We start from the raw sequence: 13,515 nt of genomic DNA on the forward strand, positions 1-13,515 counted from the left end.
TCTTTTATTCTTATTTCATACGTATACATATATACATTTACACACACACACCTATATATATATATATATATATATACAGTTCTTAACAAATGTGTTAGACCACCTGTCATATTTGTCTCAGAGACCATCCAGCATCATGAAGTGCTTTAATGCGGACTCTTTCATTTTCAGTGAGCTCTCCACGTTTTACCATTTTGAACAGGAATGAGGAATTTCAAACTGAATTCACTTTTTTATACCCAAATTTGAGCCGGCTCACTGGGCTTCTCTGAGAAGTCAGAAATGAATCAAGCATAACATTCAACCATTAAAACTCGTTTTTCTCTTCAGGAATGCCAGTAAATAACTATAATTTGACACATTATTTAAGAAATAATAATGTGCTTTACTGTTTATTCAGTTTTTTGGTAAATCAGTAAATTTTAAAATTCATGGTTAACAATAATAATTATATTTTAGCATTAAAGATATCATTTGGGTTAAAGAGCTTCTACATATCGGTGTATTAACTATTGCAGAAACATAAAAAAGGATTTTAGGTTTCTGATTGTTCTCAGCTGGTTGAGGCTCAGTTAGAGGTTAGAGGTCAGTTAGAGGTTTGTACATGAATAAAGTAAAAGTGGGAGACATTTGTGTTGTTGTAAATCGTCGTACTGACAGAAGTGTGTGTCATAAAAACAAGTCCTAAAGGCTTAAACGTGGATAAATGACAAGTTGAGACGGATGGTTTCTACCATGTTTGTGTGATCGACAGCCGCGGGGTTTCTCCTGCCACACCCTCGTCCCTTTGATTAACACACAAACACAGGTACAGAAAGTCTGACCGCATTTTAACAGAGCTGAGGAACCTGTTAGTGATTGGATGGTTTGAAAATAAACACGTCCTGATTGGTCGTTTTCCTTTTGAAGCATCTGTGTAAAATTAATGAGAGCACAACAAACACGACAAAATTAGGAAAATATTCCCTCAAGGTTTATGACTTTACAGAGCTGTAATATGGAACACAGATTTCACAGACAGGAAATTTATTTCACTTTTTTGTTTTTTACAGGATTTGAGTCAAGGAGAGACAGTTTCAGTAAACTTAAGAGGAACAAAAACAAACATTTCTTAACAAATAAATCAAAATAAGAAACAATAAACCCCACATATATTAAAAAAATGCCACAAAAACAACAGTGTCTCTGTCTGGTATTTACAACGAGGGTGGTTTTCTACCACATGAACGTGTCTGTTTGGGTCATATCTTCATGATACGCTGTTTTAATACATTCTGCATTATGTGATCTAAACCAGAGACGCTCATATGTTAGAAATAAAGGAGTATTTCGGGGTGAAAGGCACTGCAAGAACACCAGTATCTGACTATGTGACCTCCAGACCAGCTATGATCTTCAGCTCCAGTTCTTAAAGATTTCTAAACAAAATAAATACTTTTCTCCCTGGAGATCAGTGCACGAGGAAGTCTGAAGTCACACCGAACCACATGGAAAAATAAAGAAGTCAGCCAGCTTACAGGCTCCCTATAGTCAAAGGCTCAACTTCAAAAATACAAAAACAGTCTGCTTTGTCTGATGTTTCCGTGTTTACTCATGTTTTTCTTTAGTAAAACCTGCCGTTCAATCTAAAACATCTTAAATCAAAATGTAACAGAGCTCAGAAGTGACGGGAGTAGATTTCCCTGCTCAAATCCTCCACTGACATTTCAGGAAAATCTCTATATGAACATATGAAAAAAAAAAAAATATATATATATATATATATATATATATATATATATATATATATATTTAACTCTTGAATTAAGGTTGGAAAGAGAGATTAAAGTCAGAAGCCCCAGAATAAAGTCAAAATCCTGAGAACAAATGAAAAGTAATTCAGAGATAAAAGTCGAGAGTCTGGGATTAAAGCTGATGAAAGCCAGAATTCTGAGATTAAAGTCCAAATTCTGAGATGAAAGTTACAATTCTGAGAAAAAGGTCTGATTCTAACATTAAGGTTTGATTTCTGAGAATAAAGTCAGAGTTCTGTGATTAAATTAAATATGAAGGGAAAAAAAACAGTCTGGATTCTGAGATTAAGGTTAAATTTTTGAGAATAAAGTATGAATCTTGAGATTAATGAAAGAGTTCTGAGGAAGTCAAAATTCTGAGAGAGAAAAAAAAAAAAAAAAATTCCAAGATTAAAGGTTAGAATTCTGGATTAAAGTTGGAATTCTGAGAAAAAGGCCTGGATTGATGTCAGACTTTTGAAATTAATGTCAAATTTCAGAGAAAAAAAAAACTGGACTCCAAGATTAAAGTCTGGATTCTGAGGTTAAAACCTGGATCCTGAGATTAAGGTCTGGATTTCGAGATTAAAGTCTGGATTACGAGATTATGGTCTGGATCTGAGATTAAGGTCTGGATTCCAAGATCAAAGTCTAGATTCTGAGATCAAAGTCTGGATCCCGTGATTAAGATCTGGTTTTGAGATTGAGGTCTGAATTAGAGATTAAGGTCTGGTTTTCAAGATCAAAGTCTGAATTCTAAGATTAAAGTCAAACTTCTGATTTTTTTTTTTCAGAATTCCAACTTTCTTTCAGAACTCTGACTTTAATCTTAAAATTTTGACTTTAATCTTAAGAATTTTGACTTTAATCTCAGGATTTCTAAATTTTTTTCTCAGAACTGGAAATTAAGTTGGACCAAAAAATATTAATATTTTTTCAGTAGCCTGATCCTCTTCTGTAAACCAGGAACTGAGCCAATCCTTGTGACTACAAACATCTGATTCAGAGCAAAAAATGCATCCAAAACTGAGAAAAAGGCAACGGTAGAAGACATTTAAGACATTTCATCTGAGGCTGAAGTAACTACACATCCCACAATCCACTGCAGTTCCTTTAACTCTGAATAAATGAGAGATTTTCAAACTTTCTAAACCTTCACTGACCTTTAGCCTTATTGAAATGTTATAATGTGAATAATTTGTCTTATATTTTACTCTATCACCAACAGCTGACATTTCCACTGTAACAGCAGGCTCCACCAACCTAGGATTGTGGGTACTGTAGTATTTCTATGCCAAAGGAACAAATGTTTTCTTAAAACGTACAACAGGTTGTCGTGGGCTGCTGATGTTTAATTTGTGTCACCTACAGGCTGATTTAAGCTACCTTTGTTTCTCACTAAGGTAGCTCTGGTAAATTTGGTTTTATTGCTAACAATCAAATCCTCTGTGGAGAAAATGAATGGGACATTTACTTCGAGTGTCACTGCTGAGCTCTATTGTACAGTTAAAATAAACTCGTAGCACCGCCCTGAACCTCACCAAGCTTTCCCTCCAAAATTCAAAGAATGTAACTGCTAACAAAAACCTTCCCGCCTTTTTTCCCTCTTTCATTTCCCCCCGCCCGCCCCTCGCTGACTCCTTCCTGCATGTTGAGTCTTGTCCTCAAACATCTCCCTCGTCCTCCTCTTTCTACTCTCACGCACCTCCACAGAAGACATTAAAGGACGATTTACACAAACACTGAAGAGGATCCTCGACTGGAAACAAGAGGAGAGTGAAGGTAGAGAGTGAGGGGACATAAACATGCTAATGTTGCACAAAGCTCTTTGTGCTTTCTAGTGGAGGAATTCAAACCTCCAAAGAGGTGTGGTGGCAGCAGGTGTAAATAAAGGTGTGCTGTAGCCTACGTGTTACCTGCAGACAGCGTGTTAGTGGTGATGAAGAGTAAACAACACAGAGACATCAGCAGGTTAGCTTACATGCTGCAGCTGAGGAGCTTTAGCCTGCAAAGTGGCGTTAGCCGTAACTTTTACCAACTTAGAGATGTGTTAAGGTAGTTAAGCTCCCTTTAGGTATAAAACAGATCCATGCATCGTCAATGACGCCACTGTCACCGTCCATACACTCATGTATGGAAGAGGATAGACCGCTGGAAAACAAATTCAAATGCAACTTTTTTTTCAAATTGTAAGATTAAAGTCAAAATTCTGACTTTTTTCTAAGAATTTAACCATATCTGTGCATAGCTGGTTTGGAGAATGTGGCTAAAGTTAGCCGTGCTAGCACTGCTGGCCTCAGAACCTCCTTGCAGGCTAACGTCCACATTCCTGAGCTGAATATCGTTGCATAACATTTCTATTCTATCAACTTCCTCCCCACTGCCTAGCTCAAACTAGTGCTGAACATGCTGTTCCTGCAAGATGCTATCGGTGCTAAATTAGTTAGTGGCTGTTTTTTTCAGATTAAAGAGCATTATGGCTGCGAGGCCGTCGTCGTTATGATTAACTACAGTGGCTACTAGAGGTGGGTGGCTGAATTACAGTTTAGATGGAGTGATTGACCATTATAGTTGGCAAAGACTGGCCAAGAAAAAGTGAATTATTTGTTTATCTCACTCATAAATCTGAATTTAACCATTTAGCGCAGCGATACTCAACGCGCAGCTCCTTTATGTCTTAATTTCAATTATCATTCCCACAGAAAACCTTAAAAAAGGGAAACTTTGACCTCAGAAGTGATCCATTGCAAGTCACATGATCAGTTTGTTTCCAACACTTTTACAGTAGGCTTTAGTTGTCAACCCTAGTTATAATGTAGGTACACTTTCAATGTCCTTATTTGCACTCTTTTTGCCACTTTGAATCCATTTTCGCCACTTTTTTTTTACACTTTTTGCCCATTTTTGGCCCCTCTTTCCTGTTTTCGCCCCTTTTATCCTGCTTTTTCCAATGTGCAATTTTTCCCTCTTTTTGCCCTTTTTGCTTTTTAAGATGCCTTTTGCCATTATAAGCCACTTTTCTCATATTTGCCCATTATTGCCACTATTTGGTGCTTTTTGCCCATTGCAAGATGCCTTCAAAGATAGTATTGTTAGCCAGTAGTGAAAGCTAGAACGCTGGCTCTGAGGAGAAAGCAACATGGATGCTAAAGACCAGCTAGCGTGACAAATAGCTAATCTAACAACTAGCTAACATAACAAATAACTAACATTGTGAATAGCTAATGTGTAAACTAGCTAACATAACAAACAGCTAATGCAACGACTAGCTAATCTAACAACTAGCCAATGTAACAAATAGCTAATACAGCGACTAGCTAATGTAACAACTACCTAATGCAGCGACTGGCTAACATAGCAAAGGAAATATAAAATTGTAAAGGCATAAAAGGAAAAAGTGAAAGAGCCAGTTTTAATTTCAACATTTCCAAAGACTTAAAACATTGTAAATCAGCTCAGTTAAGCTAGCGTAACAACATATTAGCTTATCATCCAGTAACAAATGAGCTAATGTGGGCTCTGCCATTTTTTGTAAGAAAAACTGTCAAATCAGGGAGCCATTAGTTTAAAGTTTTAATATTCAACCTTTTCAACATGAAATCAGCCTTTATAAAGTTTTTGCTTCTCCTTCACATTCTCGTTTGTCTATAAAGGCACTTTACCATGAAAAAACACATCAAGACATTAAAAACTAAATCTAAAGTTCTACTCATATTCTTAGGATTGTTATGATACCTGATTTTATATTTTAGCATGTCACGATACCCGAGAGGCCACAAAAATAATAGTTTGATGCATTTGATATTGGGTTATTTCTTGTAATCATTAAAAACTGCCAGCAAACTCCTGCACACTCCCTCTACAGCAACATTCACCAGACTGCAAATTTATTTTTGCAATTTAGACGGTGCTCACTTTATTTGCTTGCATGGCTTCTAGTTAAAAGTACGGCTTAAGATGTGGAACTTTTTAATACTCTGGGCTCATTAACAAAGATTTTAAATCAGTTTAAAAACCTACGGTATCGCGAAGAGCATCCTATTTTTACAATATTATGTATTCCATTTTCAGAAGGATTTTTAAACTTACATTTAAATAAATTATTTTTTATGAATTGACCCAAAAATTTTGAATGGTAATGATGGAGTGAAACAACTCTGTTAAAACATTTAAATAGCCTTTCATAATTGGGCTTTCATTGTTTTTAAGATGCTTAAAGCTCAGTTTAGGGGTTGTGCTTGATAGTATGAAGAGACAACAGTAAAGTTATGTACAGCAGCTGGACAGGGAGGGCCAGGACAGGGAAATGTGCTTGTGAAGTTTCGTAGTAAAGAAAAATCTCATCTGGCGGCGTGTTTTTACGGGTGTGGGCTGGACACAACTTTTCTAAGATAAACTGAGGTATTTCAGACCAAACCGACCTCTAGTAACGCTGGCAGGTACACAGAAGCTCCTAAAAACAGACTCTGAAACCCTCCGCTGCACCTGAAACTCCCCCTATCTGCTAAACTCCACCCGCCCAGCACAGACAGTGAGATAAATCAAGCCTCAGAACTTTGTCAGATACTATTTTAACCCATGCAGAGCCTTGAACGTCGATGTGTGTGGCCTCTGTGTGATCAGCCAGCCGTCACAGTCCTCTACTCTTCCAGCGGGGGGGTGTTTCCTACTCGGGTTTCCAGCAGGATAAAGAGAGTCACTCATCAGAACCGTCAGTCAGTCAGCTCTAGTCCAGGAAACGTCTGTGAGTATTTCCGTGTTTTTGGTTTCCTGGAGGAGGCGGCGAGGGGAAAAAAGATGATGGACACTTTTTTTTTTTTTTTAACATGAGGAGGAGAAGAAGAGCGGGGAGGTCGTGACCCGCTCATGGGGCAGGCAAGGTGAAAAACAAAGGTAGGAAATGAAACTTTAAAAAGTTAGACCAGAGTGGGTTGGAAACTCCAACAATTAATCCAAAAACTGCACTTAAAGTCTGTCATTTTTTCTAAAATCAAGTTTCCATTAACATCCTCGTCATCAAAGGGAGAGAAAGGGATGATGGGAAGTATTGTTTGGGGCGAGGACTTCACAGGAAACCAGCTGGATCAAACTGGATGCTCCCCCCTCCTCCTGCACAGGTGCCTCATGGGAAACAGAATGGTTGGATGTTTGGGCCAGTATCTCCTGAAGAGAGAAGAGCATTTCATCAGTCTTTGCCAGTACTTATGAAGTAGAGTGAAATCAATCATGCTGGCAGATCAGAGGAAGCACCACAGTCTCCCGCTGGCCTCCACTGACCTGCACTCACACTGATCCAGACCCAGCTAAGTCAGAGCACTGCTACCCTTCATGCATGCCCCCTAATATCATGTCCTCTGCACTGGACCAAATGAAGTCCACCTGACCTGGACCTGAGCTTACATGGCCCTTTCCTAGTCGTCTGACGACTTGATGCACTCTCACACTGCAGGTCAGACCTTCCCATTCTCACCCATTACCTCCTTATTGATTTGCCTCAGTTCTTAGGAACAATTATGAGTCAGCTCAGATGGAGGAAGCACTAATGCTCTATGTCAACAGGCTGTGGAGTCTTTAAGTGCATATAATAATGAGATTATCAATAATGCTCTCAGCATGTACAGGACAGCTGCCACTCAACCAACGTCTCCTCCTTACAGCACAGCTAAAGGGTGCATTAAGGCCCTGGTGATAATCTGCACTCCTTAACGTTTAGTTTGTTTGTTCCTGTGTGCTTTTATTTACATTAATTATTTAATGGAGGAAAATTGCTCCTGGCCAACAGTCTTGAACTTTCACTCCTGTGAAACCTGTCTATGCATGCAGTCTAAAAGTCTATGTTGGAGTTTTCATCCAAATAGATCCCAAATTTAGCAAATCTGTTGAAGTTTTCAAACGGAAATTGTTAAATTGTGTGTGTTTCCATCCACTACTGTCACACAGATATTCTGAGCATGTCATCAAGCTATGAACCCTGCATGGACTAACCTCACCGCTGAAGGCTAAAAGTTCATGACATTTTGGAAGAAAACAAAAATAAATGCTAATATGATGATTAGACAGGATTTTGTTTTATTTGAGTTTATTGAAGTCTTTTCCCTGCAGCATCTATCAAGACAAAAGCAGCTGCTGACCTCTGATCTAGAGAATAGAAGGCTCGCCTCTTTATTCTGTGAGCAGCATTGGTCTATCAGCCAAAATAGATGGGATTCAAATTATAAATAGAGAGCTCAACATATTAACCCCTGTCCCCTCCTCAAATTTACTACCCTCTTTACACCTTCAAGGCAAAAATGTACACGTACAGAAAAACTGCCATTAACTCAGCATACGTCAATATTTATTTCTACTTTTTTTTAATAAATCTCTTTAACAACTTCAGACCTGCTCAAATCTAACAAACATTGAATACTTTTCAAAATTTTAACCATTTAAATGTCAGTTTGATTATTTGAAATATTCAATTTTTTACTAAAAACAGAAAAAGTGAATTATTTTTCATATAATAAACAGTAGAAACATAGGGCCGTGGTGCTGATGAGAGTCTTGGATGGGTCAGAGATTAGCAACAAAATTGATTTGATTGCACCTGTATTTTTTATGTAGTGCCAGATTTAACATAAGGACACCCTCTGGACATCTTCGAGGCAAAAATGTACATGTGCAAAAAAACTGCTATTAAATCAGCATACATCAATAATTTTTTCATTTTTTTCTTGAATATCTTTAACAACTTCAGACTTGCTCAAAACTACAAAATTTAAAAAAAAAAAAAAAAAAAGAAAGAAACTTAAGAAAAATGGCAAAAAATGCCGGGGAGGGCACAAGAGTTAAAGTTTGATAAAGAATATCTAATTTTTTTATTCTGTTTGATTAACAAAAATGTCTTTTTGTGTGTTTTATGTACAGCTGTGTTAAAAATGGCCGCTGATGGAGCTAAAAGACAACAGTTGTAGCATTTTTTGTGTTATAAGGAGACCTAAACAAAATTGAAGTCGAAAAATAAGTCCCTGAGCCTCATTCACTTACACCAGTGATCATCAACTACATCTGTACAAGGGCAGCTCATGTCTAAGCAGATACTGACCTACTAAAAGAAACATTCTGTCTAAATAAGTTTATTTTCTTTGAAATATACCTTATTTGTAGCCTTTCACAGTGAACTCCCTATTACCTATACTGAAGCCAGCCACAAGGGGGCGATTGAGATATTTAAGCCGCATATTTCTGGGACTGCCGTGTAGTCTGACGTGAACATGCTGCATCCTGATTGGTGAAAAACACGTGAAGGAAACAGGTCGTCTGTTTTAATTCTCAGACAGTAATAAATACACTCTTATCCACCCTGAACTGTTTACACAGAAATGTGCTGCTTCAATCAAGAATGCTCCTAAGAGTATGTGTTTGCCATGCATCTTACCTGCTAATAATGGTTACTGGCATGAAGCTAATCTTTAAAAAAACTTTTAACTGCATCTGTGTTTGTAGTTACTTAAATATCTGTAAGGATTAAAAAGGGAAAATAGAGAAAAATACTCTAAATACAGGAACATTTTTTTCTCTCAGAACAATTTCAAGCTTCTGGAGGCCAGATGGGAAGCTGTGGAAGGCCTGATGCGGTCCCCGGGCCTCCAGTTGATGATCAGTGATTTATACCTTCCAAAGATTTTTTTTAATTAGTCCTTAAAGGTCACATATGAAGCAAAATACACTTTTCAGGGTTTCCCAGCAAAAATATGTGGCCCTGGTCTGTCCACAATCCCCCTACGAATCAGAAAATGTGTACCGAAACAAGCCGCTCACAGATTTTCCCCTCATTATGTCATGTGGGGAGTTAGCCCCGCCCCCACGTTCGATTTGCCCTCACCGCTTGAAAGAAAGTTCCGCCCTCCTCTCCTGATCCTCCTCTCAGCTGAGAGGAGGATCAGGAGAGCCATATCCATTTCGGGAGAGGGGCGTGGTCAGGGGCGGAGTCAGCTCAGTAACATTTAAAGACACAGACACAGAAATAGCTTGTTCTGAGCAAACTGAGGGGGTTTTAGATGTACAAAAATCCAATACTAGAGAGTTTTTTTCAGCCACAAACTTCACAGGCCTGTTCTGGGGACCTCTGAGACTAATATCAACATGTCTCAAAAGGGTAAAATATGTGATCTTTAAGAATGGTTTTGAATAAGCCCCTCTTGTTTCTGTTTTGATTGTATTCATACTGAGAAGTTAAAGTCCTAATACACTGAAGTTTTGCTTGTTGACTCACCAGCAGTGGGTAGGACATCTTTAGTATGGGGACTCGACCCTGAAAGAGAAAACAAACAGATTAACAACGATGACCCTCCGTCATAAACAATAGAATCAGACTGTTCTAGTTACTGATAGTAAATCTGGGAATAAATAAGATTATGCATAGATATTCTTATAAACTTAGTTTCATTCAGTGTGTTTAATTCATCTGTTTTATCTCCTCAGACTCAGAATCAACAGAATTTCAGCTTCATGTTTGCTTTGTCTCAACAGTCTCTGCAGACAAACAAACATGAGGTTAGATTTCTGTTGGTCTTAAACGACCCGTCAGAGCCTCTCAGGCGTTATTTCTCCGTCTCTGTGTAAACCGACGTCGTCTCGGGGTCGTAAAGTCGATAAACAGCTGAAGGGCCTTCTTCAGATCTGCCACCAACACGTCCTCTCCTCCCTTTTTTTAAGCCTGACCTCCTCTCTAACATTTCTTTCTTTATTAAATCATTTCTGAGCTCTGTTTTCTCCTCCCAAACATCTGAGCGTGACGTTTGGTCTGCTGCTCTTATCAGCAGATAAAAACTGTATCAGAGTTTCAGTGATAAGATTCAGAGAGACGCCGGCTTGTGTTTGCTTGGTCGTCAATGCCTGACTCACTCAAAGCTCCTCTGAGGCCACACAGATGTCAAACATTGAATCAGCGTTTATATCAGCTATAAAAATGTTAGAGTTAGGACACTGATTTTTCCTAATGTCTATAAAGCATGAAGACTCTTACAAAACCCATATAGAACAGGCTACCAAAAGTTTAGTGTGATTATAGTTTTACATAAATATACAACAGCTATACATGATTAATCCAAGATATATCTCAATGGTATGCTTGGGCCTCCTAGATTGGTGGTTGTCAACTGGTGGGTCGAGACCCAGAAGTGAGTCACGAGGCTCTTTCCACGGGGTTGCTTAATAAGTTATGTCAATTAAAGAAAAATCTGTAATGTAAAATATGTGACTGACCTAATTCAACAGAGGTCCAGATAATTGGTGCTAGTAGTCTTCCTATTAGTAGTATAAAGACACCTGTGTCTGGAAGGTCCAGTCACCAGTATCCATGGCTACCATTATACCATGAGGACAAAAGAACACCCAGAGAAAAGGTGATTGAAAAGTCTAAGTCAGGGGATGGAGACAAAAACATTTCCAAGTCTCTGAACATCCCCCAGAGTTCAGTTAAATCCATCCTGAAGAAATGAAGGAATGTGTCACATGTGTAAATCTGCCTAGATCAGACCATCCTCAGGAAGGAGACTAGTGAGAGAGGACACCAAGACACCTATGACTACTCTGAAGGAGTTCCAAGCTTCAGCAGCTAAGATGGAGAGACTCTGCAGACAACAACTGCTGGCCGGGTTCTTCACCAGTCAGAGCTTTAGAGAAAGACACTGTTGAAGAAAACTCAGATTCAATCTGGACTAGAGTTCACCAGAAGGACTGTGGGAGACTCCATGGTTAAGAGGAAGAGTGTAGATTTTAGTTCCCCACTGTGGAGCACAGTGGTGACAGCATCATGCTGTGGGGGTGCTTCTCAGCAGCTGATCCTGGAAGGCTTGTAGAGTGTAGAATGAATGCAGAAAGTGACAATACTTTATAGAAAGCTGTTTTTTTTTTTTACTTTGACATTAGAGAGATTATATTGGGGTTTTTTGTTAAGTCAAATTATATCGATCTATATATACTGAATGATTTTATACAATCAGTAAGGTTAATACATCCAAAATGGTGAATATTTTTACAGGCACTGTATGCATGCATGCCCTTCTGTAATTATGTGCTTTATGAACATGTTTGTTTTTGTGTTCGACAAATTTCCATGTAGAGTGCAAACTGAAGCCTTTTTCATTTTTAGATTTGGGTCTCAGTTTCTCAGCATGAGGTGGGTCCTGATGCCCAACCAGCAGAAAACCACCGTCCTATATGTCTGTATGAGATTGTTTTCTGCACAAATCAACACAAATCTTAGTCTTTTTGCAGCATAAATTGAAAGCTTCTGTTTCTGCATGATGTGACTTGGTGTAGAAGAACATCTGCAGGAGATTCTTGTTTAAACAGACTAATATCTGGAGCATGGCTTAAAAAAATTAACGTTCCAGCTGTACAGAATTGTGAATATGGAACATTTACGACACTTAAAAGAAAATAAATAGTGGACAAACACATTATTATGTTTCTCCTTCCTTGCTGTCTTCCAGTGTTACAGAAGCAGGCATAAAAAGTTACTCACAGGCTAAAAGATATTTCAGTGGGAAACAATGCAGTCTAATTGTTTTAGTTCAGGAGCATTAGACCATGCCTTTTACACATCCTATTTTCACTGCCAAATGTTTTCAACTCGCCTCTCTCATTCGTATTCTTTTGGCTCAGGTTTCACATCCCTCCTCCCCAAACCCTTCATTTTAAATTCTCTCTGCTTCTAAATGCAGGAGCCACGGTGGGGCGGGGGGTCAAAAACTCTCTGCTACCTTCATGTCATTTCAACACCAGCAAAGAAGTCTTCCACATCCACCCAGCATCAACCAGCTCCTCCAGATAGAGTCCCAAACATGGTTTCCATACGTTGCATCATCAGTAGCTCCCACCAGTCCATCACCTGACTCGCTAACCAGCATCCCCAGGTTTCCTCAAAGCAGAGCTAACTCCCTCAACCTCACCCTCAAACATTCACCCCTTCATCCCACATCCCTCTGCCTCTTCATGTAGTGTCAGAAAGCCTTAAAAAGCGAAACTTTGACCTCAGAAATTATCCATTCCAAGTCACTTTATTCAAAATTTGCCCCTAATTTTGTTACTTCTTTTTGCCACTTTTTGCCACTTTAATCCTGCTTTTTGCATTTTTTTGCCCCTTTTTGCCTATTTGAGCTGCCTTTTGCAATTAAATTCCACCTTTATTTCCCATTTAGCCACTCTTGTGGATTTTTGCAGGGTTTTCTCACCTTTCTGCTGATTTTTGCCAATTTTTCCTCACTTTTCACTCCCTTTTTAATGCTTTTTAACCATTTTTGCCACTTTGATCCTCCTTTTTTGCTACTTATCTCCCAGTTTTTTCCACTGTTTTCAACTATTTTTGCCACCTTTAATTTATTTTAATGCCACTTTAGCCCATGTTTGCCGCTTTGTGCCACTTAGATTGTGGCTCTTGCAAGTGTATTTTTTAACAATATGGCTCTCTGGTTGAGGAACACTGCTGTAGAGTATTTCATCTAATGGATTCACATTGGTCTCCATCATGCAAGCTCCTCTTTAAAGCAGAGGGAAGCACTCAACACCTGTGGCAGATCTTACATAACAGTGGAATAAGTGTAAATATGTGATGAATGATCCAAGGTTGCAGAAAAAAGAAGACATTTCTAGGGTTTAAAGACATGAATGAACACACAGCACAGGACAGTAAATGAAATTAGATATAGAGGGATTTGAAAAGGAAGCGGGATGTTTTGGAGGGAGATGAAGACGACAC

General features: G+C 38.6%; 1 protein-coding gene across 1 annotated transcript in view; it reads right to left on the reverse strand.

The window, feature by feature from the left end:
- Positions 1–872: 872 nt before the first annotated feature.
- LOC121523787 (carcinoembryonic antigen-related cell adhesion molecule 5-like) overlaps positions 873–13,515 on the reverse strand; it is a 47,929-nt gene continuing 35,286 nt past the window's right edge. The window contains exons 9-10 of the mRNA XM_041808826.1: positions 10,027–10,065; positions 873–6,935 (exon numbers count right to left, since the gene is read on the reverse strand). Coding sequence (XP_041664760.1) covers positions 10,047–10,065 — 19 coding nt within the window. The 3' untranslated portion in view covers positions 873–6,935; positions 10,027–10,046. The remainder of the gene's footprint in view (positions 6,936–10,026; positions 10,066–13,515) is intronic.

This window comes from Cheilinus undulatus, linkage group 16, assembly GCF_018320785.1.
Source record: "Cheilinus undulatus linkage group 16, ASM1832078v1, whole genome shotgun sequence".
NCBI lineage: Eukaryota > Metazoa > Chordata > Actinopteri > Labriformes > Labridae > Cheilinus > Cheilinus undulatus.